This window comes from Podarcis pityusensis (genome assembly GCF_964106645.2).
Source record: "Podarcis pityusensis genome assembly, chromosome: 3".
Taxonomy (NCBI): domain Eukaryota; kingdom Metazoa; phylum Chordata; class Lepidosauria; order Squamata; family Lacertidae; genus Podarcis; species Podarcis pityusensis.
Window position 1 is genome coordinate 13,982,818 of NC_138026.1, and position 26,214 is coordinate 14,009,031.

The 26,214-nt window shown below is 42.1% G+C and overlaps 2 protein-coding genes and 2 long non-coding RNA genes across 8 annotated transcripts in view; 1 reads left to right on the forward strand and 3 right to left on the reverse strand.

Moving 5' to 3' along the window:
- Window positions 1-696: 696 nt before the first annotated feature.
- Window positions 697-5,546, reverse strand: LOC308473656. The gene is made up of 3 exons (XR_013984150.1): window positions 5,017-5,546; window positions 1,634-1,806; window positions 697-844 (listed from the first exon to the last, which is right to left on the reverse strand). It is a non-coding gene; the product is annotated as an uncharacterized lncRNA (long non-coding RNA).
- Window positions 5,547-8,918: 3,372 nt separating this feature from the next.
- On the reverse strand, window positions 8,919-17,837 carry DNAJB9 (DnaJ heat shock protein family (Hsp40) member B9). The gene is made up of 3 exons (XM_080999383.1): window positions 17,685-17,837; window positions 11,402-11,628; window positions 8,919-10,050 (listed from the first exon to the last, which is right to left on the reverse strand). Exons 2-3 carry the CDS (start codon window positions 11,616-11,618, stop codon window positions 9,614-9,616), a joined length of 654 nt encoding a protein of 217 aa, XP_080855509.1. The 5' UTR covers window positions 11,619-11,628; window positions 17,685-17,837; the 3' UTR covers window positions 8,919-9,613.
- Window positions 17,838-18,005: 168 nt separating this feature from the next.
- On the forward strand, window positions 18,006-22,967 carry THAP5 (THAP domain containing 5). Of its 2 annotated transcripts, none has more exons than XM_080999235.1 (3): window positions 18,006-18,186; window positions 20,306-20,498; window positions 21,927-22,967. In XM_080999235.1, exons 1-3 carry the CDS (start codon window positions 18,104-18,106, stop codon window positions 22,938-22,940), a joined length of 1,290 nt encoding a protein of 429 aa, XP_080855361.1. In that variant the 5' UTR covers window positions 18,006-18,103; the 3' UTR covers window positions 22,941-22,967. The 2 variants fall into 2 exon arrangements, with proteins under 2 accessions (XP_080855361.1, XP_080855362.1); XM_080999236.1 differs by having other exon boundaries at window positions 20,309-20,498.
- LOC308473667 overlaps window positions 20,321-26,214 on the reverse strand; it is a 51,402-nt gene continuing 45,508 nt past the window's right edge. For all 4 annotated transcript variants that reach the window (XR_013984167.1, XR_013984168.1, XR_013984169.1 and 1 more), the window contains one exon: window positions 20,321-20,487. This is a non-coding gene — a long non-coding RNA (uncharacterized lncRNA). The remainder of the gene's footprint in view (window positions 20,488-26,214) is intronic.

The window sequence follows — 26,214 nt, forward strand, 5'->3', positions numbered from 1 at the left end:
TTTTTCTTTTTCCTTTCTCCTCCTGTGATGAGGCTGCTTTTTAATATTTTATTGTTTCAATATTTTAATGTGGTATTTTAATCTTGTTTTTAAGTTGTATTCATTCAACTTTTTATTATTATTGCTTGTTAGCCGCCCTGAGCCCGGCCTTGGCTGGGGAGGGCGGGGTATAAATAAAAATTATTATTGTTATTATTATTATTGTTATTATTATTATTATTATTATTATTAGATGGAGAATCAGAAGCCTTTTTTCTCTCTCTCTATTTTAGTTTTTACTTTTGAAAAATCCTTGGTATTTGATATTAACTTTTGTATATTGCTGTTTTCTTTGTTTTTAAACACCCCCCCCCCTCAAGGTAGGTCATACGCCTCAACAACCACTGTTTGCCTCCCCCCCCACAAGTGCTTTTGCCTGGCAGCACTGTGTCATTTAACTCTTAACAATGCCTCTTGATGGTCTGGATGGAGGAGAGAGGGATGTTGCGAGTTGTGCAGAAATCCATCAGCCTTGGAAAGATGCATCTATAGTCAGCACAGCTACATATTTTAGAATACATTGGCATGATATCCGGTGCTGTGAAGTCACATCAGATTGTTTTGAAATTCCGGTATAGTCGGGAGACCATAGGCTTATTCTCTGTAAAAGTTTGAAAATCCTTTCATAGTTATATCTTATAAAAATACATGACTTCATTTACCTTGACTTCATTTATTCCTTCACATTGATTGATTAGTCAGCGGCTATACTTCTTAGGATTGCTTTTTGATGCCTTGTGGAACCTAGACCTAAGTCTAGCATTTCCCTTCATGTTTGCTGTCCAAGAATCTTCTCCTTATGGTTCTGGAAGGTTCAAGTGCATATATAGGTATTTGAGTTACTACAGAATGGGAATGGGCAGGCTACTTTGTTCTTACTTTGTTCTACAATGTCTACTTTGTTCTTACTAGAAGCCCAGGTATGTACTGGAGCCAGCGGTTGCACTTAGAATTAAAAGAATTCTGAGCCCAGGAGTTTGTTATGAGTACCAGAATTGTTGGAACACAATGTCCTTCTATGCAAAAGGCCACACCCGGATACCACCAAACCTTTTTTATTTCAGCAATATAATTTAACGTGGAGGGGGTGTTATGTATTCAGTAGTCTGTGTTTGCTTGTGCTTGTGTCTAGACTAAGGATTCTGAGCCCCTGTGTTCTGATTTGATACATGATATCCAATCACAGAACATTTCAGGATTTGAGCCTCTGCCACTGGCCCTTGAACTCTGAGTCGTGATTCGCAGCTTGGAAATTTAGACAACCAATCACGTTGGGAGTGGGAGTGGCCCAGGCTTTCAGAAATGTCTATAAGCAGTTGCTTTGCCCCTGTTGTCCAGTTCTGTTAGTTCCACAAAGTTTCTTACTGTTATCACTGTGTCTTCACTTGTGGGAACCCACCTACGCTTCCAGGGGTATTGGATTGCTGCTATTGTTAAGCAGTTTGAAGTCAAATATCCTTGCCAACCTACTACAAATTACTCTATCCCCTGCTGTGATACACATACTAAGCACTCAAGCCACATAGATAACAAGTACTCATAGTTCAAATTTATAATCAAGCAAGAAACAAGAGCAAGAAGATGTCACAATTACCTCACTTTCTGTGACTCCATCGCACATGTTCAGTTGGTTTAACCACTCTTCTGTGGGAGGGCAGATGAATGACATTGACTTACTCCTCCATAAAGAAAAGAGGAATTTCTGAAATTCATATGACACAACCTAGTGATTGTGTGGACTCTTGTATTACTGTTACAACCATCTTCCTGGAAATAGAAACAATTTAGTGCACAGTAGTTAGAAAGCCTGTACTGTTCACTTTTCAAAAATAAAAAATCTGCAATCTAAGCACAAGGTTTCCTATTTCAGTCTGCCCTCCACACCTAAGACCAATTGCCTCATCTGTGTCCATAAGGGGTGCAAGGAAGGCAATTAGAGCAATTCTGAAGGCGTTCAGTAAATCTGATATTTTCACATATGCGAGTTGCACCGATGCTCCCATCAGCATTGACAGTGATGAAACAGAAATGGGCACAGCAGTGCTGCTGCTAATGCCAGAGTTCGTTACACAAATCACTTTATCAGTTGCCCATAAGGTCTAAAAATGCCCTTCACATTAAACACAGAGGCGTGCATTGAATTGGGTGGCCTGTTCCCCTCCTTTCCATCAAAACAGTGTGCTGCTGACATCCCAATAATTCACTGAAGACTTTCGCATTCCCACTGCAGCTCTGAATGACAGCCTAATGCTGTTATTAAAGAAATTGCTTATCCTAAAGTTTCCCACACTTCATGCATACTGACAACTTGCAACTCAACCAAGAAGATATTAGCATTTCCTATAACCTTGAATCTCCGCAGTGCAAAGCTCAATACTGAAAGCGGATTGGACACTTGCAGATTTAATATTTTCACACCATTGCCTGTCCATACAGAACTGGAATGACCTGTGTTTTACGCAAAGTACTGCACTTATTGTGTAGACACGTGCAACAATCAAGACACACAGGAGGCAACTGTCATAAAAGGTAAAAAAAAGAAGGGTAAAGGACCCCTGGACGGTTAAGTCCAGTCAAAGGTGACTACGGGGTTGCGGCACTCATCTCGCTTTCAGGCCCAGGAAGCTGGCATTTCTCCACAGACAGCTTTCCGGGTCATGTGGCCAGCATGATTAAACCGCTTCTGGCACAATGGGACACTGTGATGGAAACCAGAGCGCACGGAAACACCGTTTACCTTTCCGTCACAGCAGTACCTATTTATCTACTTGCACTGATATGCTTTCAAACTGCTAGGTTGGCAGGAGCTGGGACAGAGCAATGGGAGCTCAGCCCGTCATGAGGATTTGAACCTTCAACCTTCTGATCGGCAAGGCCAACAGGCTCAGTGGTTTAGACCACAGTGCCACCGTTGTCCCTTTCAACTGTCACAAACCAGAATGGATGGATTTGGGGTAGGACTATATGGTGCTAGCATCAGCACTATTCCCCCTGCCTCTTAATTTATTTATATTTTTGCATAAACACTTTTGGGCATCATCACAAGCGGTTGCAGACCTTTGACAGGAGCAGTTAAAAGAAGCAGAGAGAGGAGGAATATTTGTCACGCTGGTGGCACTATGGGTTAAACCACAGAGCCTAGGGCTTGCCGATCAGAAGGTCGGCGGTTCAAATCCCTGTGACGGGGTGAGCTCCCATTGCTCAGTCCCTGCTCCTGCTAACCTAGCAGTTTGAAAGCATGCAGTGCAAGTAGATAAATAGGTACCGCTCCAGTGGGAAGGTAAATGGCTTTTCCATGTGCTGCTCTGGTTTGCCAAAAGCAACTTAGTCATGCTAGCCACATGACCCAGAAGCTGTACGCCGGCTCCCTTGACCAGTAAAGCGAGATGAGCGCCGCAACCCCAGAGTCGTCCGCGACTGGACCTAACGGTCAGGGGTCCCTTTACCTTTAACCACCAGATTAACAGTTCCCAAACCCTGCATCTAAATCCATTGTTTGTAAATGGAATCACTTTTTTTGGGGGGGGGGGATATCTTTTCTTAGCCCTAGTTTCAGGATGCCCCATTCTTAACCTTCACAATATACATATATGCATATAGGTGAGAGGGAACTGACTGGTCACATTGAATCCATCATCATCTGTGGTTATGAAGTTCTCTCTGACCAGTGGCTTTGCAACCAAGTTGCCATGGGCATTTAAAGAAGCAAAATTATTAAAGAAAACAAAGTGCACCTAATCGTATTTGTTGACTTTTATGAGGTTAGAAATTGTGACCCTAGGAATATGTCAGCTGTGGTGGCTGGTGCCCTCTGGGGCGTGCGCAAGTTGGAGAATAGTTTCTACCAAAGGCATCATTGGGATGCGGGTGGCGCTGTGGGTTAAACCACAGAGCCTAGGACTTGCCAATCAGAAGGTCAGTGGTTTGAATCCCCGCGATGGCATGAGCTCCCGTTGCTCAGTCCCTGCTCCTGCCAACCTAGCAGTTCAAAAGCACGTCAAAGTGCAAGTAGATAAATAGGTTCCACTCCGGTGGGAAGGTAAACGGTGTTTCCGTGCGCTGCTCTGGTTCACCAGAAGCGGCTTTGTCATGCTAGCCACATGACCCGGAAGCTGTACGCCAGCTCCCTTGGTCAATAAAGCGAGATGAGCGCAGCAACCCCAGAGTCGGCCACGACTGGACCTAATGATCAGGGGTCCCATTACCTTTAAAGGCATCATGGACTTTGAAGAAGCACGATCTCAGGGCGAATGGGGAAAATGAGCTAAGGGGAAGGCACATTTGGCAAATCATAACTGTGATCAATTCCCACTCAGATACCTATGGCCACCCTGTGGAAGGATGCGTGGATCCAGAATTGGCCTCCATAGTCATTTATGGACACACTGCTATGACTGCGTTCATGGAAGACAATCTTACTCGGCTATGAGTGATCGCTGAAGGAGGAGGTAGATCAGTAGGCAAGGAGACCAACCGTCACAGCCAATGACAGACAGACTCACCCCTTGACTGGTTGTAAGAAAGAAGGCAGTCAAGTGGGGACCAGCTAAGGGCACACAGATTGGTGAGCAGTGCCCTCATGGACCAGCTTCCTCTGAATGTGAGGGACATGGGGTGAGAGCTGGCTCTTGATTTGTCTGCCACAAAGTTAAGGTGTCTTTAAACCTAGATTGTCCCTATGTTCTGCCAGTTCCTGCTGTTCTTCTGCCCATCAGTCTCTCAAACGGCAAACAGCTTCAGTCTGCAAGTTTTTGCTCTGTTGTATCTCAAGAGGTGTTAGCAGTCCTCTGCCTGCCTCCACTATGTTTACTTCCTCTTGCGACCATCTACCCTGGGGTAATCGCTGTCCAAGCTGTGTAATAGCTGGAGAGCTGATCCCCATTGCAGCGAGAGAGACACTTGTAAGCCACTTGACATACTATATGTGTGAGCACTCTACCCCCGATGTTGTGATCGCCTGCTCCTGTATAGGCTCACCTCATTGAGGAAAATACTGTGTCACACACTCCGATTTCCGCTGGTATCATTGTGTTGATAGAGAGAGACTTTTGTCCACGTGTTGCTGCTGCTATCTGGCTTCAGCAAGAGAGGTGATGAATCTGCCTGCCTTGAAACATCATTATGCTCTCCTGTGGATGCTGCCAGTTTAAAGGAGAGAGACTGGCCATTGTGATATCATGCTGATGGTGCCTGTCTGAAGGAAGAGACACAGGTAACAAAGGCAGGTTTAAGATTTATCAGAAATTCAGACTTCAGTGACAGTTTAAAAGGCCATGTTCTCCCATCATTCCAGGGGACTATATACAGGAGGACATAGCTCCTGAATCTTAATAACTGGCTCAGAGAGGGAATTTCTGCAGGGGAATTTTTCATTATGCATGCATGACAAACTGTTCTCTCAAAATTCTCTCTTCTCAATTGAAAGGTCTAACTTCAGTTTTCATCATCTCATTCCACTCCAAACCCATCTCCTTTACGTATTAGGCATTTACTTAAAAAGCTATTCATTTCTGTAATCTATTAAAAAGCCCTTTAAGCCTTCATTCACTCTATCAATCCATGCCGAGCAATATAGTTTAAATCTTTAAGTGGTTTACATAAAAACAAATGTTTCATAACTGAACATCAAGGGGCTACATATGCAGCAAGGCATGTATAAAGTTGTGCCTGTCAGAAATGTACCTTTCCTTATATGTTGAGCACCTGCAAAAAAACCTCTTGGATCAAGCAGAACTGGAATTCTCTAGTATGAGTATTTTTTTTGTCTTTTGTTAGGAATACTTGAAGCTCTTAGCTACTAAAAACCAATTCTCTCTATATATAGTGAAGTGTTTTGAGGAGGAACATCCCTACGATTATTTCCAAGCCACAAGCACGGTGGCACAAAACTCCATTCTTAGATGAAAATTATTACATGCAATTAAATAGCTCGCTTTGTCTTTGCCTAGACCTCAGAAGCTCAGCATTTTAATTTAAAATCATACGGAGAATGTCCTCAATTCTATAATTAGTTATGGAATCTTAGGGTGGTTTTTTTCTCTCTCCCCATGGACTACCAATTAAGCAATTGTAACAGAACAATAATTGAAAGTCTAAGGGGCAAGAAGCTAGAAAATTAATATTCATATTCTGTTGTTGCTTGGATGTTGTTTTCCAAATAGAAAAGGAGCAAAAGAGGGAGTGGAGAGAAGAGGCCTTTAAAAAACACAAAAAACTAGTGCAAAGATGCACATAGCTTCATGGATGCAATCCACTTTATTCTACCTCATTTGCTGCTGCAGAGAACAGGGAAAGAAAAGGGAAGTGTGGGTATTCATTATTCTTAATGCTATGGCATTCTAAGAGAAAACAAAAGAAAACCCCTATACTGAAAGATTTATACTATCACAGAATGAAAAGCTGACCACAGGGGAGCTGTCCAGACCCTATGTTTAATGCAACTATTTTTCCTCGATTCTAATAAGAATCTCTGAAGGGTTGGGCTGGGAAATCCAAACATTTTCTCAACTCTCAAGATTGTAATTTTAAGTACGTTACTCTTGGCCTTTTATATCTTTGCCTGTAAACCTGTGTGATAGTTGCAGCAGGAACGAATTACCGAGTGGCATGATCCATGTAAGGGACTTGCAGAGGCTTGCTGTGTTTCAGTGACATGTATTTAAGACAAGGTGGCTACAACTTGTTCTAGACACCCAGAATTGTGCTCCGGTGGAAGACCATGGGTGTGTGCCTACACACACTCCTTTGGTCCACCCAGTTTATGTTAAAGCATGCAGGCAGCTGTTTAAGCTACTTAAGCTGAGCACTTAAGCTCTCTTCCTCTGCTGAATACATGTTTCATAAATGCCCACCCAAGACCACTAGGGAGGTAGTCTCGCAGTAACTGGTCCTTTAACAAGTGGTTGGCTGCATAAGGAATATCCACTCTGGCAAGAGGCTCACAGTAGAACTCTCTATTAAGTTAAAAACATGTTCACCTGTTAAGTACTCGCAAGGCACTGGGTCCCATTCCACTATTGCAAGTAGTGGCCAGTGTGGTGAGGCAGAGCTACCTTCTTGCCATGGGTCACTGCAGCTTACCTGTGCAGGTGCACAAGGAGGTTTGCTAGAAAGCCTCTACTGGGGCATTCACACAATCCCAAACTCACCACTGCCTTGTCCAGGGAAATAGGAGTAACCCTGGTGGACAGCTTTGCCTCACCTCATTCGCTTCTGGTTGTTGCTGCAGACTCACGTCTATGTTTCGAGTTTAAAAATATTAGTGCAGAACATAAACAAATGAAAGCAACATTAAACGCAATTGCTGACAAAATGTGTTAACTATAAATACTGCATGCTTTGTCTTCAACTCCGAGTGCAAGAATCAAGTTGATACCAAACATAAGGGTGTGTACTTTTACAGAGCTTCTGGAATATTGATTTATACCCATTGCCATTGTTACAGTGAACCTATTTTCCTAGCTAAGTTCTCCAATGCAGGTATCTTCAACCTTTTCAGACCCAAGACCCACTATTAACCCAAACATGGGGACCCTTTCTGAATCTTTTGCCATATATTTGCATGGTGGCGGTGGTGCTCCTGTTGTGACCCACCTTGGATGAGATCATGACCCACCAGCTGAAGACCATTGCTTACTGCATGAGCTGAAACTTTTAAGCAGCTTTTCACTTTTTACACAGGGTGGTCCTCACTAAAGACATCCACAACTCCAGTACCTACACAACTCATGGGTCTATATTCAAAGGTTGCTTGCACTTCCATCACTTTTGTACATCTCTTGGTACCTCTGCACATAATTCAGAAACTGAATGCATGCCATTGGCTGCTGAAGAATATTGCATTTTGCACTGAAGTGAGGAGATACAGAAGCTTTCCCCATTGAATTGTATAGGCAATGGTACCTATCCAACTCAATGTAGTAACAATTATTTAGCAGGCTCACCATGGGGGCATGGTATGGAGGAGTGCCAATGGTGGGTATACCAAAACTTCCTGCTGCCATTACAAAACACAGTAGCCAGACTACTGAACAGGAGGTGGAAATCTGAATATAAAATTCTAGTTCTGCCAATGTATTTCTGAGCCCAATTCAAAGTGCTAGTTTCAACCTATAATGCATCATGAACCCTCTTTCCTCAGGTCAACAGATTACCCATCAACACATCAACACGTGAGGTCCTTCTGTGTGTTCCCTTCCAATTACGTAATGTTCTGAGGGTGGTAACGAGAGAGTGGCCCATTTCTGTTGGTGGGCCCATTTATAAAATGCTCTCAAACTGGTCTGGTGCAACTTGTCAAGTTTCTGACACCAAGGGCAAATATGGCTTTATTCTCCCAGCAATGTTTAAGTGATTTCCTTTTGATGAGCACTTCACATTTTACATTTGTGCTGTTTTGGTATACAGTGGTACCTCGGGTGAAGTACTTAATTCATTCCAGATGTCCGTTCTTAACCTGAAACACCACTTTAGCTAATGGGGCCTCCTGCTGCTGCCGCGCCGCCGGAGCACGATTTCTGTTCTCATCCTGAAGCAAAGTACTTAACCTGAGGTAATATTTCCGGGTTAGCGGAATCTGTAACCTGAAGCGAATGTAACCCGAGGTACCACTGTATTTCTTATGGCTACTGTATTTTATTATGGTAAATTGCTTTGGAGTGCCCTTGGATGCATGAAGCAATACGTAAATATGGAACTAACTCGACTTTGTTGGCTGAAGGCAAAAGGGGGAAATAATATACATACATAGAAACACACATTAAAGGCCTCTATAAGGAAGGGGTAGCTATACCTCAGCCTTTAAGTCATGACAACAAGATTCCCCCCCCCCCCCCGGCCTTTCATAGTAACATACGCACTAGGTTAAAAAAAGAGACAAGTCAAGTGTTCTGTTTTATGCGGTACAGGTAAAACAGTAGTTTGTTACACTAGTACTGAGGCAATTCAATGAAACTCACAACTGGCTAACAGTGACAAAGCCAACCTCAGATGCTGGCCATGATCGTCGCTGCTAATGCTTCCCAACATTCTGTGCTCAGGGCCTAACAATAAGAGCTGCAAGGTCAATTTTGCTCAACACTTGTCACACGTCACCTAAAAAAGTCAAATTTAATGTTTCATGGTATTTTAAAGCGACTACTAATAACTCAGGTTTGAAGTAGGCAAACTAATTAAAAACATAAGATCAAACAATCACTCAACAGGATAACACTTTATAGAAATAGAAATCTGACAATAATAATGTTTATTGTACCACTAACTCGGCACTAGTGAGGTAATCTGTTAACCTGCTTCTATGTTATTAAAAATAGACCCTAACACTGTCATATGGAGATTTCCCCCCCACATGCACATTCTATGTAACCAATTAAATAAGGTCAACATCGTCTCATCTTGCTTTGTTGCAGTTCTGGGTAATAGTTATCAGTTTAGCTACAGCTTATTTCAGCAGTTAAAGTACTCTGATTAAACAATAAATCTCACACAGTTCACAGAAGAACTTCTGTATTTCAGCAGCAAAGGATAGAAAGAAAGAAAATCCTTAAGGGCGGGGCAGAGAAGAAACGCCCAGGTATTATTGTCCAGAACAGTCTGTGAATGTAGTAACCATGTTTCCTCGACGCTGTGTGACAGTTCTGCAGTGCTTACTAGATCCATGGAATTTATTTTCAGTCTGCATTGTGTGTCGGTGTGTGTTCTCAAACCCATTAAATGAAAACATTTTTTCCATATCTTCAAACATGTCATCAAACAGTCCCCCTCCGAAGGAAAATTCTGGGAAAGAACGTCTTTGCCTGCTGTGAGCATGCTGATGGCTCCGAAAATGACTTTCGAAATGTTTCTTCGACTGTGTGTTGTGGTGTTGGCCAAAGAAGTCAAAGTCTTTAAACAAGTCATCAAAATTGAAGTTAAAAGGCTGCTGGAAAGTGTTTCCATTGCTTCTTCGTCCTTCAGCATGGCCAAACTGGTCGTATTCCCTACGTTTGTTTTCATCCGACAACGTTTCATATGCTGTTAAAGAGCAATGCAAGAGAAAGTTTAGCACATGCTCAGAGAGAGAACAGTTTTCGCTCAGTAGAAGTGAATATACTCTGGATGCATAACATATATTCATTCAGCTCCTGGCCACTTCAAGTTCAAGGTTCTCGTGTAAAAGAACTGAGGAAGTTTTTGAGCTTTCAAAATGCTGGAGAAATGTTACATCACTGTTGATGATACTAGGTCACAAATAGAACACACTCCACAAAGTCAGACAACTGAGCCATATAGCTCAATACACTAACAAGCAGTCCTAGGTCCCAGACTTATGAAGATGGAACCCAAGACTTCTTGCAAACAAAGTATGTGTTCTACCACCGAACCTTTCCAGATCAGTTCCTCATTCTTCTGAATTTAGAATTCTGTCAAAATGTCAACACCTCAGCCAAGGACATGACTTGGGCGAACTGTTTTACACATACTTATGTGACTGTAAGCATCCCTGAACTCAGTGGGACTTACTTCTGAGGGGGCATGCACAGAATGGCCTGTAAAGATACAGGGCCCGTAGAAGAGCCTCCCTAAGTGCTCTGCAACAACTTATTGTTTTTTTTAATCCACTTGCAAATTCTGTTTTATCAAGGATCACATAAAACTTTTTTTAAACATATGTTTTTGAGCCTCTCTGGATCTTTTATGCTAAAGTCTCCCTGGATTTGTCTCACGCCAGCAGAAGATAGAAATTAAGTGAAACAAAAAACCGCCTATTAGTTCAATTTGTGTTTCAATTGTAACTATTTTTAGTTACAATTTAGGAGGTGTAGTTGCTGGAAACTACACTCCTAGAAGTCAGAGTATAAATATTTACAATAAATAAAGTTGTGCCTGTGTGCAACAGTTTCCAAAGATAGCTAAAAGGGTTATTATGGCCAGATGACTCTTTAATCCCTGGAATATAAAATTAAGATTCTTCTAGTACTAAGTACTAGTTCCTTTTGTGCTCCAAGGAATACACAGGACTCCTACACAAGCAGATAAGTTTCATTACTTTTTGAAAAATGCAAGTTTTCTCTTTTTTTACCCAAAGCAGGATTAAATGTTTGCATCCTACTAAATCAGTGCACATGCAGAGTGACTTCTGTGAGCGCAACAGCATTTCTCTATCTTTTCTCCCCAGGAAGCTGCTACGAGGATTCCCTCAGTCTTCCAGAGCAAATTTGGAGGCAGTGGATGGGAGGGATAGAAAGTTCTATTGTTCCCCGTGTGCAATGATTTAGTTGGATTCAACGAAATATATCTAGCTTTACTCATCTCCATGTCAAGTGGAGATCAAGAAATACCAGGTCAATGAGTGTTTAGTAAAACAGAATAGGATTCTACTTGCCTTCTGCAATTTCCCTGAATTTTGCTTCCGCTCCAGGACTCTTATTTTTGTCTGGGTGGTATTTCATTGCTAGTTTGTGAAACGCCTTCTTGATTTGGCGATCAGATGCAGTCTTGGGAACACCTAGGATGTCGTAATAACTCTCAGCAGCCAGGATTAATTCTGTTATCATTAAAATGCAGAGTGCAAATATAAAGACAGCCTGTGTGGTAGCCATTGCAATATTCCTGTGGGGGAAAACAACATGATTAGCCTTTGGCAACAAAGCATCTCACTAGTGAATTATTTACATTTTTTTAAGGAAAGTAATTTTGAATATTTTTACTTTTGCACCAACTTCTCAGGCATGTAACAGTTCACAGCTGCAGCTAATATATTTCCTTTCATCGTGGATATTAGTAGTCTTCCTTCAGAATAATTTATACTTACCCGAGCTACTAAAAGATTGATCATTATTTTTTAAGGCATTTTCCGAGCAAGGTGTGATGTAAACCTAAGTTATATTCAAAATAGACCCAGGGAAAACAAATTACTTGGAGTCCATTGCTTTCAATGAATCTACTTCAAATACTGAATATCACACAAAAGGTTTAAACTGTGCAGTCTATTTTTTTTAACAGTTTTTAATATACAGTGGTACCTCGGGTTACAGATGCTTCAGGTTATATGTTTCTGGGTTGCGCACCACGCCAAACCCGGAAGTAACAGAATGGGTTACTTCTGGGTTTCGACGCTTTGCGCATGGCACAGAATCACCTCATCGCGACACGTGTGTGCGCAGACGCAGCGCTGCGGGTTGCGAATGTGCCTCCTGCACAGATCATGTTCACAACCCAGGGTTCCACTGTACACACATTATTTAAATATTATGCCAAATGCTTATGGTAGGATTAAATGAATGCGTCCCACCAGTGGAAACCCTATGCAACAACTTCCACAATGGAGGTCCCCCCTCCTTTGCCCCCCAAATTGGCTTGGGGTGTGTCACCAGAAACCCTGGAATATCCTGTGGTGGGAGGAGAGGGAATCATTTCATCAGGCAAGCCAAAACACTTGCACCAGTGGAATAATCAGAAGTGCGTGCCTCTGAATGCTTCCCTTAGATTGCTGCTATTGGAATCAAAGGGAGGTAAGTACTTCACTTTGGTTGGATCAGAGCCACATTTCTATATGTATTTATGGTTTCCACCAAACAAGGGTTTAGGATCTATTCTCAAATTTCTGCCGTTAAAGATCTACAATCATCAACAAGCACCACAGCAGGGAAATGCTGAATTAGTCCATGTTGGGAGGCTTATCTTTTCAAGCCTGCTTAAAATGTCTCCCTACAAATATTAAATTTTCAAAAACATCAGCAGTATCAAGGAAACATTAGGTGACCTTATAAGGGTTACAGTTTCTGAACTGTGTGTGTGCATATGTGCAGAAATACACAATATGCATGCACACGTTTCTAAAGCTGCCTACTCACATTTGTAATGACTAAAACCACCCAAGAAAGGGCAAATGTGCATGTCTGTGTATCTGTACACTAAGGTAACCTGGTGTTACCTTGTTATTTTTTCAGTAATGTCAGAAGCAATGGATAAAGTTTGGGCCATTTTGCAGAGGTTGGCTTTATAATCAGGCTTCTCCTTTGTTGCAAAAACACTGCCTGACCTGTGCAAAATAAAAGCAATCAAAATAAATTGTAGCATTCCTTCCACCTGCTGTGTTTGCAGGCGACTCTCAACATATGTTGGGTTTACGTTGGGGGGGGGGGGGATTCCCAAAGTCTTTTTTTCCTGGAGGCCCTTAACGTGCACAAGTTAAATGTGTGTAAGCTGCAAGTCACCTATACTTCGGCCCTTCCCTTTTCACAACAGGATTGCTAAAGACTAAATACATCCCTTAAAAAGAACTGCAGGAGTGAGGGCAGTTCAACAGGTCTCCACCCTCCCCCACACATTTAGCTGTGTATTTTTGGCATGAGAATGGAGAGGTGGCAGTGAATGGAAATAAGTGCAAGCTTTTTTATTTTAGGGCACGGGGAGCAACAGTGATAGCAAGTGGAAGTAATGTATTATTCTTAGTGTGACTGCCTTTGTTTCCTCAGCCATCAAAACCTAATGCTTACTTCAAGCCCTTTGGGGACAAAGAAAGATGCTGATGAAATGGCTATGAGCTACTTTGAGCCCATGGGATATTGCAGGCTATAATAATAAATAAATAAAATTGATAATGCAGAAATGCACTTCATAACTACCAATTCCCAATTGAAAATTCTGTTCCCTGCAGTTGTCAACACACATACTGACATTTATCACTTCCTAACATGGGCAATTACAATTTCAATGTGTACACGAATACCGTTTTTGATACATATGCAAATTATTATACGTGTCTATACATGCCTGTTTTGCATCTTATTCCTGGTAATGAGACCACAGCAGGCAAGACTTGGACACAAACAAGTTGTTCTTTATCTACACTCTTACATATGTTACATTCTCCCAAACCCTCCTTCCTTCATTTTCATCTTGCCCCTCCTTCCTTCTACCAAGGCTCTCTAGGGTTGTTTAGGGACAAGCTCTAAGCATATACGCACAGAGAAATGAAATAATATAGCTATAAGGATAAAACAGCCTGTTCTATTAAAGTTTGTACAGCGGTACCTCGGGTTAAGTACTTAATTCGTTCCCGAGGTCTGTACTTAACCTGAAAGTGTTCTTAATCTGAAGCACCACTTTAGCTAATGGGGCCTCCCGCCGCGCCACCACTGCATGATTTCTGTTCTCATTCTGAAGCAAAGTTCTTAACCCGAGGTACTATTTCTGGGTTAGCGGAGTCTGTAACCTGAAGCATATGTAACCTGAAGCGTATGTAACCCGAGGTACCACTGTACTTTGCTTTCAAAACTAAATTGTGCTGTTCAACATAAAAATGAAAGTAACAATTGTTCTTTCTATTTTGATTATGTATTCTGTGTTTTTATATCATGGTTTTATTCTGTGAACCACCCTGGGACCTGTGGGTATATGGTGGTATACAAATTTTATAATTAATAAAATAAAAATAGTAACTACACAACATCCCAGTTTGCATGCGATTTTGGTTTTAAACACAGTGTAAGGTAGTCTCTGTGGGAGTTTGATTGATTGATTGGGTATCAGAGTTTTAGGGGGTTAACCAGGTTGGGATAGCAGGCTTGTTGGTTTCTGAATGTCTGATGTAGATTTTTTCAATTTCATTGTTCTGTATGGGACAATGACAATAAAGATTATAGTAACGATTATCGTATCGTAAGTAGTGATGAGAATGAAACACTGATGGGAATAAGAAGTGAAGGGTTTGGGCATAATATTGTAAGAATAATTCAGATTATGGTGTGGCCAGGTTCAGGTAAAGGCTCAATAACCTTCAGGGTAAGCTAGAAATAACTGCTAACTATCTTGTCTGAGAACTGGAAGTCAGGGGGAAAATGTATTGGCACAATTAAGACAATAGACACCACAATTTTAATTATCAACAAGCAGTGAAAAATTCCTTTTGTGTGAGGTGGGATGGGGAGGAGGAGCTTCTGCTTTCACTTTTTACTAAGCTGCATTGGCCTGGTTTGTAACAACATGGGAAACCAAACTATGGCTTACCAGGACTGCATGGATGCACCTTGGCTACAGCTGATAGTTAGCAAGTAAAGGTGTTAACTAACTACAGTGCAGGATTAAAAATAACAACTAGGGAGGAACAAACCAAACCTCTCCTGGAGACCACATGTTCATGGTACGGCATATTTTGGCTTACTGTGTCATACAAACCAGTCTAACTATAGTTAAGGAGATCAAACCAAGGTTTAATTGTGGTTTGTTCGAATGAGAGCAAGTGTGGGGAACCTTTGGCCTTCCAGATGTTGCTGAACTACAACTCCTCTAGTCCCTAGCCAACAGCCATTCTTGCAAGGACTGATGGGAGTTGTAGTTCAGCAAAAGATTCCCCACACCTGTACAGTGGTACCTCAGGTTACATATGTTTCAGGTTACAGACTCCGCTAACCCAGAAATAGTGCTTCAGGTTAAGAACTTTGCTTCAGGATGAGAACAGAAATCTGGCTCTGGCAGCGCGGCAGCAGGAGACCCCATTAGCTAAAGTGGTGCTCCAGGTTAAGTACGGACCTCCGGAACGAATTAAGTACTTAACCTGAGGTACCACTGTACTAGGACTTGGGCATAAGCTACAAGGCTAGAACTTTGCACTCGTCCTCTCTAAGCTATACTACATGCAAGGACTGGGAACCGTGGTTTAGTCCACTGGTCTTCAATGAGTGTGTCAAGTGGGTTTGCAGCCTGATCCAAGGTGGATCACAATAGGAGCACTACCACCATGCAAGTATGGGCCTCCAAATGTATGTTTGGCTTAAAAGTGTGTCCTGGGACTGAAAAGGGTGAAGATAACCAGTTTAATTTAACTCTAGTTCAGGACAAGCCTCTCCTTTGTAACTTAAATTGCCAGTTTAAAATCTTAATTATTTTAGGTGATGCATTCATATGCTGAATGCCTTGTACTCACAGCTGAGCTAATGCAATCTGTATTCAGAAATAATTACAGGGAGAGAAATAGCAGTCTGGAACACCACCCATTGTAAGCACTTAAACTCACATCTATCTTATTAGCATGCAGTGTAGCTGGAACACAGCTCACCTCCTTCCAAAAGGATCCTGCTCCAGCTTTTCTCCTGGTTTCTTATTTCTAGCTGGTGTGTTTTTTAATGACAGTTTTCCTCCCTCAGCATAAGCAAGCTCATCCCCCACTTAGTTCATATCACCACCTCGCCCACTGCAGCTTAATTTGGATCTGGTTTGCACAACATTAGGGTTGCCGCACGCCCGGAATTTCCCGGACATAGCTGGAAAACGGCAGTTGCAAACAGTGTCCAGGTGGAAATCGCTGAAATGCCTGAGGAAATCCGGACAATCCATGTCAGAAGTCAAGATTTTGGTAAATTTTTCTAAATAGCTCAAAAACGTCATTTTTCAACAACTATGGGCAAAACTTAAAACTCAAAAAAAATAATGTTTGTGTCCAAATTTTCACTTATTGAAACATGGCAACCCTACACAATGTCACAATAGATGAAGATGCCTTCAAGTATGAGTGAAGTACTTTCCTCCCCCTCCACCCCCATGTTAACTGCAGCCTGGTATCTTTCTTACCCTTCGACATTAGAATTAAAGAAGAAGGAAATTCCATAGAGGTTTGCACAGCTAGAAGACCCTCTAGGAGACCAGGGTTCAAATCCCCCACTTAGCCATGTAGCTTACTGGGTGGCCTTGGGCCACCAGTCACCACTTCTCAGCCACACCTACCTCACAGGGTTGTTGTGAGAATAAAATGGGAACAGGTGGTTTACAAATGCAAAGCATACATTAATGAAAACTCAAGCTCAAAGCTCAACTCAGCCATGACCCTGACCGTGGATCTCTCTCTCTCTGCCCCCCATCTACATCACAGGGCTGTTGTGAGGAAAGGGAGGGAGGGGAGAGAGAGGGAGAAAGGAAAACCTTTGACCCTGTTAGCCATACTAAAAAGAACTTGAGATGATGGGCGAGGCTAAGACATACTTGGGGAGAAAAATAGAACACACTATACAGGCCTCATTCCTGATGCATAAAAAAACCTCCCTAACCTTTAACAACCGATCTCACAGCTATGGAGACTTGGTGGGTGGAGGGAAGGAACCCCCATCCCGCCAACTCATAACCATTTAGGTTTTTTCCACCTCTGAGGGAGCAGAGGGGAGATGAAATGGGGCAAAGTGATGTTAAAGGGGGGGGGAGAGGAAAGGGGGTGAAAATGGAACAGGGGTGAAAAGGGGAGGAAGGAGAGTTAAAGTGGGGTTTAAAAGGGATGTTAAAAGGGAGGAAGGTGTGTTAAAGTGGGGTTTAAAGGGAAGCAAAAGGGGGAGGGGAAGAAAGGGGGGAAAGAGGTTAAAATGGGGCAGTGGGTTGAAAGGGGAGAAAGGAGTGTTAAAGTGGGGTTTAAAGGGAAGCAAAAGGGGGTAAAGGGAGATTAAAAGGGGGGCAAAGAAGGTTAAAAGGGAGTCGAAAAGAGGTTAGAAGGGGGTTAAAAGGGGAGGAAGGAGTGTTAAAGCTGGGTTTAAAAGGGAAGCAAAAGTGGGGTAAAGAGGGAGGTTAAAAGGGGGGCAAGGGAGATTATAAAGGAGCCAAGAGGGGGTTCTTGTCCCCCATCCCCCTTCACGGGAGCAAGAGCTAACGCTTCCCCACTGCGTCGCCGCCGCCCCACTCACCGGCTCTCCACATACACACTCCCAGGCGCTCTCCCCTCGACTCTCCGCTGCCCCTTCTCCGGACCGCTCTTTCCCGCCTCTCGCCCTCCCCTTTTTATAGCCTCGGCCCAGAGGAGCGTCGCCAGGACGGAGGGGCGGGGCCGCTCCTACCACCACGAAGCGCTCCCTGATTGGCCGCCCGCGGGCGGCTGACGCGGCGCGCCCGCTTTCGGCGCACGTGGAAGGAGGCTGTTGTGGCTCCGCTTCGGGGTGACTCAGCGATTGGCCGGCGCCCGGCTTCCGGGGCCGAGGGGCCGGAAGCCGGAAGCAGCTTCCGGAAGCGGAAGCCAGAGGAGGGTTGGGAGGCTGCTGCTCGTTGTTTTTTTTTTTTTTGTTGCGAAGCTGGGACCCGGGAGGCTCGGGGTGAGGGGAGGGGAGCAATGCCTCGGTACTGCGCTGCTACCTGTTGCCGGAACCGAGCGGGGCAGAGCGCCCGGGACCAGCGGAAGCTCAGCTTCTACCCGTGAGTACCAAGGGGAGGCTGAAGGGACGGGCTGCGCGATCACCGACCCGCCAGCTGAGCTGGGAAGTGGGTGGTGTCATGAAGCGGAGGGGAAGGAGAGTGGGTTGTGGCAAAATACGAGGCGGTTTTTCCTTTTCAGCTGTTGCTGAAACGACACCAAAGAAAATCCCCTGTGTTGCAGAACACAACACTCTGAACAACATCAAGCAACACGTTGGCTAATAATAAACTGACAGTATTTTTATAACACTATACTGTTTCAGAATTCATGAACAGAAGACATAATGTGTGCATGGAGTCGCAAACTAATAAGAATCAAATAAATGTTCCATGAACAGGAATAGTAGGAGTGGTAAGTCACTGTCAAAGATAACTGAAATGGAGGCAAAATGCCTTTCCAGTCAATATCCTACAAACGTGAGATGATGGGTGCTCCAAAAGTCGCAATAAGGTGTTCCGAGCACAGCAGCAGACAGTACAGTTCTTCTAGGATAATGAACAAATTAATATCCCCAAAGGTACATCAAGTGGCCATGGATCAGCTGCCACTAAAAACTGACTTCAGAGCAATCCACATCCGTTACAACCCATTGCAGCCCAACAGGAAGCCCCCTCTGGAATTTGTCCAGAGACATGTAGATGTTAATGTGTTTTAATCTGCCTTTAATAGTCTTTTATGGATAATTGTAATGGATTGTGTGGGGTGTTGTTGGGTTTTTTGTAAACTGGTCTGAGGTTTATTGCAATCTTAACGATATGCAGCGCTTTTTTCTGGGAGGACACAGGGGTACACATGCCCCTGAACATTTAGGGGATCTTTGTCCTTTTACTGTATTTATTTTTCCTGATTTGGACTATAAAATGGTTTTTCTTGAGTCAAAGTGAGAGTACCCATTTGTTTAGGGAAAAAAGCACTGACGATATGTAAATATGAACTGGGAAGTAAAGGAATGGAGAAAGTGGGAGTCCACTGAAACGTTTGTGTTGAAAGGGTAGCAGTCATTTGGCAGATTCATGTAAGCGCGCGTATCTGGTAGACCGGTAACATGCAAGTGTGAATCTGTCTGTGCTTGGCTACTCGGCACTTAAATACATGACCTTTCACACACCCGTTACTGTGCAATGCTGCATTGTATCAATTTACTTAAATTACAATTGTTTCTAAGTGCTATAATAAATTGGCCAAAATAAATAAATACTCGGCACTTTACACACATCCATTCCAAAAAGGGTAGGTTTTCAAAAAGTAATGTATTTCATCCTCTTCTCTGCAGCTTGCCTGATAGTCAATTTTAAGAGTGGCTGGGTCCGGTAAGAATGGTGTCTCTAAGGGGGCTATATGCAGCTTGGTTAACAAGGTACAAACTAGCAGAGAAACATCATAGTGTAGTCTGGACCTAATTGAGGAAACAGAGGCAGGACCTGCTAGCCAAGATCTAGGCCTGGAGGACTATACCTGTTGCTGTGTGAAAAGGCCACGTAAGCCCATTTCAAAATATAATCAATGTTTTTTACAAGCAGCATACTGTGTGATACTATTGTGAATGCACACAGTGTCCATATGAATGCCTAGCATTTGTTTGACATCCTGCTCTTCAGAGCAAAGTTTCCAGAGAAGTTCCCTACACAAACAAGCTATATCTGTTGTGAAGTTTATCAAAATAGCAGCAGCACAAATAAATAAAATTTGAGTCTATGATATTGATCTTAAAAGCGTGGGAAGTTAAAGATTTTCAGCTGTCTCCAATCGTCACCTGCCTCTTGTCTGAAGGGACCCATGGAGGGAGCTCCAAAGCAGATCTTAATGAAGCAGCAGTTTCATTGGGAAAAGCAGTCCTTGAGATACCCAAATCCTAAGACATTTAGGATTTATGTGTTGGTGCTAGCATTTTGAATTGTGATGTAATGCCACTGGCTGAATTGTGGTGTTATGTCGCTGGCTGATGTATTATTAAAATCACATAATTTATCCAGAGCTCTCGTTCTTGCGAAGTATCTCCAGTAACAATATGTTTTGTAAGAAACTTAAATGGATACTTTTGCACATAAAGTCTAAAAGATTGCAGGTAAGAATTTTACTTGAAGCGTAACATACTGTTCTTGTAAAAATCTTTTAAAGCAGATTTCCTCTTCATGATAAAGAAAGATTAGAGAAATGGTTACGGAACATGAAACGCGACACTTGGACTCCCAGCAAGCACCAGGTTCTCTGCAGTGACCATTTTACGCCAGATTCTCTTGATGTACGATGGGGCATTCGATATTTGAAAACGACAGCAGTGCCGACTATTTTTTCATCATCTGTTAATCAGGTAAAACAGAGAATTTCAAATTAGAAACAAACTGTGTAATACAGAGTAAGGATGGGCACAACCCACACCCTCTTGATCCACCCTCTGGCTCTGTTCTGAGACTGCTGGATGATGCCAACTCACGGGCCACCTGCCCCTGAATTGATTAGGGGGCAGGACTACCGTTTAATATTGGTTTTAAACCCCAAGTAAACATATGCCTGCAAAGAACTAGGTGGGAGGAAGGAGATACCGTGTCTTCTTCCCTCCAAAACAAGAGTGTAGGGTGCTTTGCTGAACATCATGGGACTTGGTTTTTTTTGTTTTTTTTTTGCTAAACGTAATAATAAAAACTAATTATACTGCTATATACCAAAATGGGCTTCTGTGAAAGGTTTGTACTGTTATACCCAAACATTCTGAGTTTAAAAGGTAAAGGTACCCCTGGTCGCGGACGACTCTGGGATTGCCCGCTCATCTCGCTCTATAGGCCGAGGGAGCCGCCGTTTGTCCGCAGAAAGCTTTCAGGTCGTGTAGCCAGCATGACTAAGCTGCTTCTGGCGAACCAGAGCAGCCCACAGAAATGCCGTTTACCTTCCCGCCGGAGCGGTACCTATTTATCTACTTGCACTTTGATGTGCTTTCAAACTGCTAGGTGGGCAGGAGCTGGGACCAAACAACGGAAGCTCACCCCGTCGTGGGGATTCGAACTGCCAACCTTCTGGTCGGCAAGCCCTAGGCTCAGTGGTTTAGACCACAGCGCCACCCGCGTCCCTCTATTCTGGGTTTACAGTGGGGGGGGGGGAGTATTTGATCCCCTGCGATATTTGCCCGTTTGCCCTCTGACGAAGAAATGACCAATCCATAATTTTAATGGTAGGTTTATTGTAGCTGTGACAGACAGAATAACAACAGGAAAAACCCCAGAAACCCAGAAGACAAAAGTCAGAGATTAATGTGCATTATAATGAGTGAAATAAGTATTTGATCCCCTATTAACCAGCCAGCTGTCAGGCTACCTGGTATCTTCACTGTATGTAACAAACTGAGATTAGAAGCACCTGCTGTAAGGGAGAGATCTTACCTGTAATCCCAGCTCATTACAGTACCTGTACAAAAGACACCTGTTGACAGAAGCAATCAATCTAGCAGATTCCAAAGTAGCCACCAAGACCAAAGAGCTGTCCAAGGATGTCAGGGACAAGATTGTAGACCTGCACAAGGCTGGTGTGCAAGCGTCAAATTTATTTTGAATGGTGGGACTATGGAATAATATTTCAGGTTGCAGTCCTGTGCTCACTTACTGTGGAGTAAGCCCTCACTGACCACAGTTGGACTTGCATCTGAGAAAACATGCATAGGATTATGCTGTAATACAATATAGGAGAGGGAACCACCATGCAATGTGTTGTAACAACTTTAATAAAATCAATATTTTCTCTTCTTTAGGAAAAAGGATTTTCCCAGAAAAGAAAACAAGAGAAAATAGATGTCAAACAAAGGGATATGAGTGTAGCAACTGCATCTCTTAAACTTGCTTCACCAAAGAAAAATATCATTGAAGAAAGCCTATATAGAAAAGCACTTTGTACAACTTTAAGCAAGTCTCCAGAAAAGAAAGGATTGCTTAAGAACACAGTGAAAGTTGAAGATGATGTTTCCTGTCTAATTAAGTCTGTTACACAGAATACGGAGCAAACCAGCTCAGTCATAATGCCAGCTGATGTGCAGAATTCAACAGCCCACAATTACAGCTCCCCAGAAAATTGTAGTTTTAATAACTCTATAGATAACATTTTCAGTGGCACAACCACAATTTTGCAAACTACAGTTCATGATCTTCATTCATGTCTTGAGCGCATTTCAGAATCCAAAGTCACAGTTCCACAGACACATCTTGAACACTTGGGTTCATCTCCAGAATTAAACAATATCACTGTACCAATTAATGACCTTCCATCTGATCAACTGGACTTTCCCATTGCAAGCTGTTCAGTGGAATTGCAAGAAACTGATGAAAACACTGTGTTGCTCCACACTGTTTCACAAGCTTTAGAACAGCTGAATGGTAATAAAGATTCTGTTATCACCATTATAGTTCCTTCTGAGGGTTCAAGAACTCCCTTGCTGTTAGAGGGTTCATTTCTACCAGCAGAACAGGAATTAATAAACATAGGAACCGAAACATCTGCATGTATTGCCAGTTACAGTGGAATTGATGTTCTGCAGACTGAGCATTCATATTGTAGGCAAGACTCTGACAGGGAACAACTCTGGCAGAAAATTACAAAGCTGCACTCCAAAATAGCACTTTTAGAAATCCAGGAGAGAAAAACCTTAAACAGGCTCAAATCCTTAGAAGCGCTTATCGCCAAACTGAAGCAGGAAAATCTGCTCTCTGAAGAAAAACTCAAGATTGTAGAAAACTGTTTCACAACATTTGAAGTTACTATGATACAATAAAGGTTTTGCACTGATTGTTACAACTGATTACTGCTTTGTACTTTGAAGATGATTGAGTCCTTCATTCATTTTTAAGTGTACTATTTAATGGCATTTATCAAATGCTCAAGTCTCTTAAAGGTGCAACAGCCAGGTTATTCATAAAGGAGAAGCCTTGTATTTTATTTAATGATTGCACTGAAGTAAGTTACTTGATATGGCTTAATCGAAGAGTTAGGCTTAGCAGTGAAGCTTGAGATTTGCAGGCTTATTTGAATGTATGTTCAGTGAGTTTTTTTATGCTTAGGCCCAAGTAAGTGTATAGGGGTAGCCTTAACTTTCTAAAAAGCAAAAATGTCCCTTGAGCCCCTTTAATTTCAAAGTTGCAGCTTCTTTGGTCTACTCGGTAGTAAATGTATTCCATGGGAGGTGCACATAGAATTGCAGCCTACATTAAGATTCAATAGATCTTGGTTTCCACTTACTTTGTTCAGGAGAGAGGGACAGATTGAGTTGCTCTATGGAAATAAAAGGGATTTTATTGAAATAAGATGGGTTAGGCTCAAGGCCATAGTGTTTTTCTTTGAAATATGAGTGGAATACCTCCACTTGCCCCAGTACCGGAAAAAAATTAGCTCCAGTGGTTTAACTGAATTGTGGATTAAACCACTGCAATACTGTAATTTCTAATATCTTCCTAACACGGTGTTCCAATTACTTCCTCTTTCTTTTCAGTTGGATAAATTGACCATGCAAGGTGGTAATTAATTAGTTTCCTACCAGATCCTGGAAAGGGAGATACTCTGTAGAGATACTTTGCCACTGAATTACAGTTGACTCTACAGTTTGTTTCTTATTCAACACCGAGTTGCATAAGCAGCCTGAAGACTGCGGGAGTGGCTTTTATGAGCCCCTCCCCATCCCCCAATAAGCTGTAGGCTACCCCATCTCTTTGATAGGGATATGGTCCCTCTCAAGATGCATCAGTATTATCCATGATCATAAGTTTTTTGTTGTACAATTGGCTTTAACACACAATGCTCCAAGACCTTTGTGAGATGAGCTGCAGTTGGAGAAGTGGGAATAAGGAAGCAGGAAGGGATAAAAAGTGAAGAAGGAGCAAGCTGCAAAGGAAAGGTGATAAGCAAGGCAGGAAGTGCAAGGAAAGGGGAACCCAAATTCAAAGGGAGAGCTAATGGAGTTTCCAGCCACAATAGGTAGCTGGTTCCATTACTTTCAGAAAAGAGTCAGATGGATTATGGGGCCTGATCAGGATCCACATGTAGCTCTGTACTGATGGAGAATATCCAGTTAAGATGCTTTTTATATGCCCCTGTCCCCATCAGTCTAGCTACAGGCGATTCTATGCAACTGGATTTTGACTGAACACCTAAATATTGATACGATATGAATTCTAATTCCACAAATCGGCATTTTTCACAAGTTACCGCCAGGTGGGTGAAGCCTGTGCCAAAATTTGTGTAAATGAATAAGGAACAGTAAGTGGTGTGAGCTTTGGATTACACAAAACCAGGCACGCTTCCAGTTTTTATTTTGTTGCGTTCATGAATTGCTTCACATAAAATATTCCTATGCAATTTCACAGCAAAAACAAACAATTTAAAGATGCAGTGGGAAGTTTTGTTTTCTGTGCAATGCACATTATTAACGTGATACCCTGAGACCGACACTTAGGAGTAAGGAAAATGAGCCAGTTGCTGGCTTAAAATTATAGTTTGGACAGTTGAAATGTTTGGCACATCTAATGATCATTTATTGTTAGGTAAAAGAGCACAGTGGATGTGAAGGTTAGTGCCATTCTAGATGGTATGAAACGTAAGTACTGATTATCCAGCTCTTACTAGGACTACATAATGGTTTGACAGATAAATAAGGTAATCATCTCAAGTCTTAATCGAGCAAGCTTGTGTTTGCCTTAGCCTGATGAACTTTTGATCCACAGGTGAGGCCTTGAGAATATAATTATCTCTACACCAGAATAATTGCCTTTGAAAGTAATACCTTCTCTAATCAGCTATATTATTTTAAGAACAAAGAAGCTTATTTCTAATGTGGCTGTTCTGAAATAATCCAACAAGGAAGCTGCTTCTTTTTTAGTGCATATGAAAGTTATATTTTATTTAACCCCTGATTCTGACATTGAAACACATCTAAATAAATTATATTTTGTTACTAGGTGTTTTTCCTATGTTGTTGCGTAGAAAGCTTTTTTTGCCTATTATCGTTCTAATGAGATACTCCTTTCCTCTCCTAAATCTGATCCCATTTTTTACTGATGCCAAAAGAAAAAAATCCAGGGTTAAAAATGATTTATACAAGTCCCACATAATAGTTAATTGAGTATGTATTATTTGTAGACCATATAGCACCATTTCCAATGAGGGAGTCTTCTATAACTATAGCTTTCTAGATTTTTTAATATGGTTGATATATTGCTTGTTTTCTTTGACTATTTATTTGACATCAGCCCATATTATGACTAGGACAATATATTGCTATATATTCAGAAGGTTTTTCCCTTCATTTGATTTCTGTTTCTGAAATAGTTGGATCCTTTTACATGATATACACGCAAATTCCCTTCCCGATGTCTGTTTCAAATGTGAAAGAAATACTTATGGAATTAAGAGAAACTCCACAATCACTAAAATAGATGCCTGCAAATTATAATCATACTAAAATGCTACTTTAAATTTTTTTTAATTGGTTTTTTAAACAAATACAATAACCATTAAACACTTATCCAGCAGTATGGCTAATGGTGTTTGTTTTATCCATTGTCTCTAGACATACACTTATACATTCAACATTCAAACATATTACTTAACGTAACCTCTGCACTATAAGAAGGTCTTTATTTTGGTCGTTAACATGGTTAAATAAAGGAGTCCACGTCTTGGAAGGTGTCTCTATTCATTATGCCTTTAACTGCCTTCCTGTGTCTGGTGAGACATTCAGACATTGCTGTATCCCAGATACAGTGGTACCTTGGTTTTTGAACAGCTTAGTTCCCGAACAACTCAGAACTCGAACGCTGCAAACCCGGAAGTAGGTGTTCCGGTTTTTGAACTTTGCCTCGGAAACCGAACGTGCTCCTGAGCTTCCGTTTTCACTGTTGCACAGTTAAGTTGAGTCCCCTGCAAAATAATTAAGGCGTTCTTCCTTCCATTTTTACTATTGTGCAGCTCATTTGAGTGTTCCCCCATTGTAATTAAGGCTTTTCCCCTCCCGTTTTTCCCCTTGCGCAGCTCATTTAAGCCCCCCCCCATTAAGT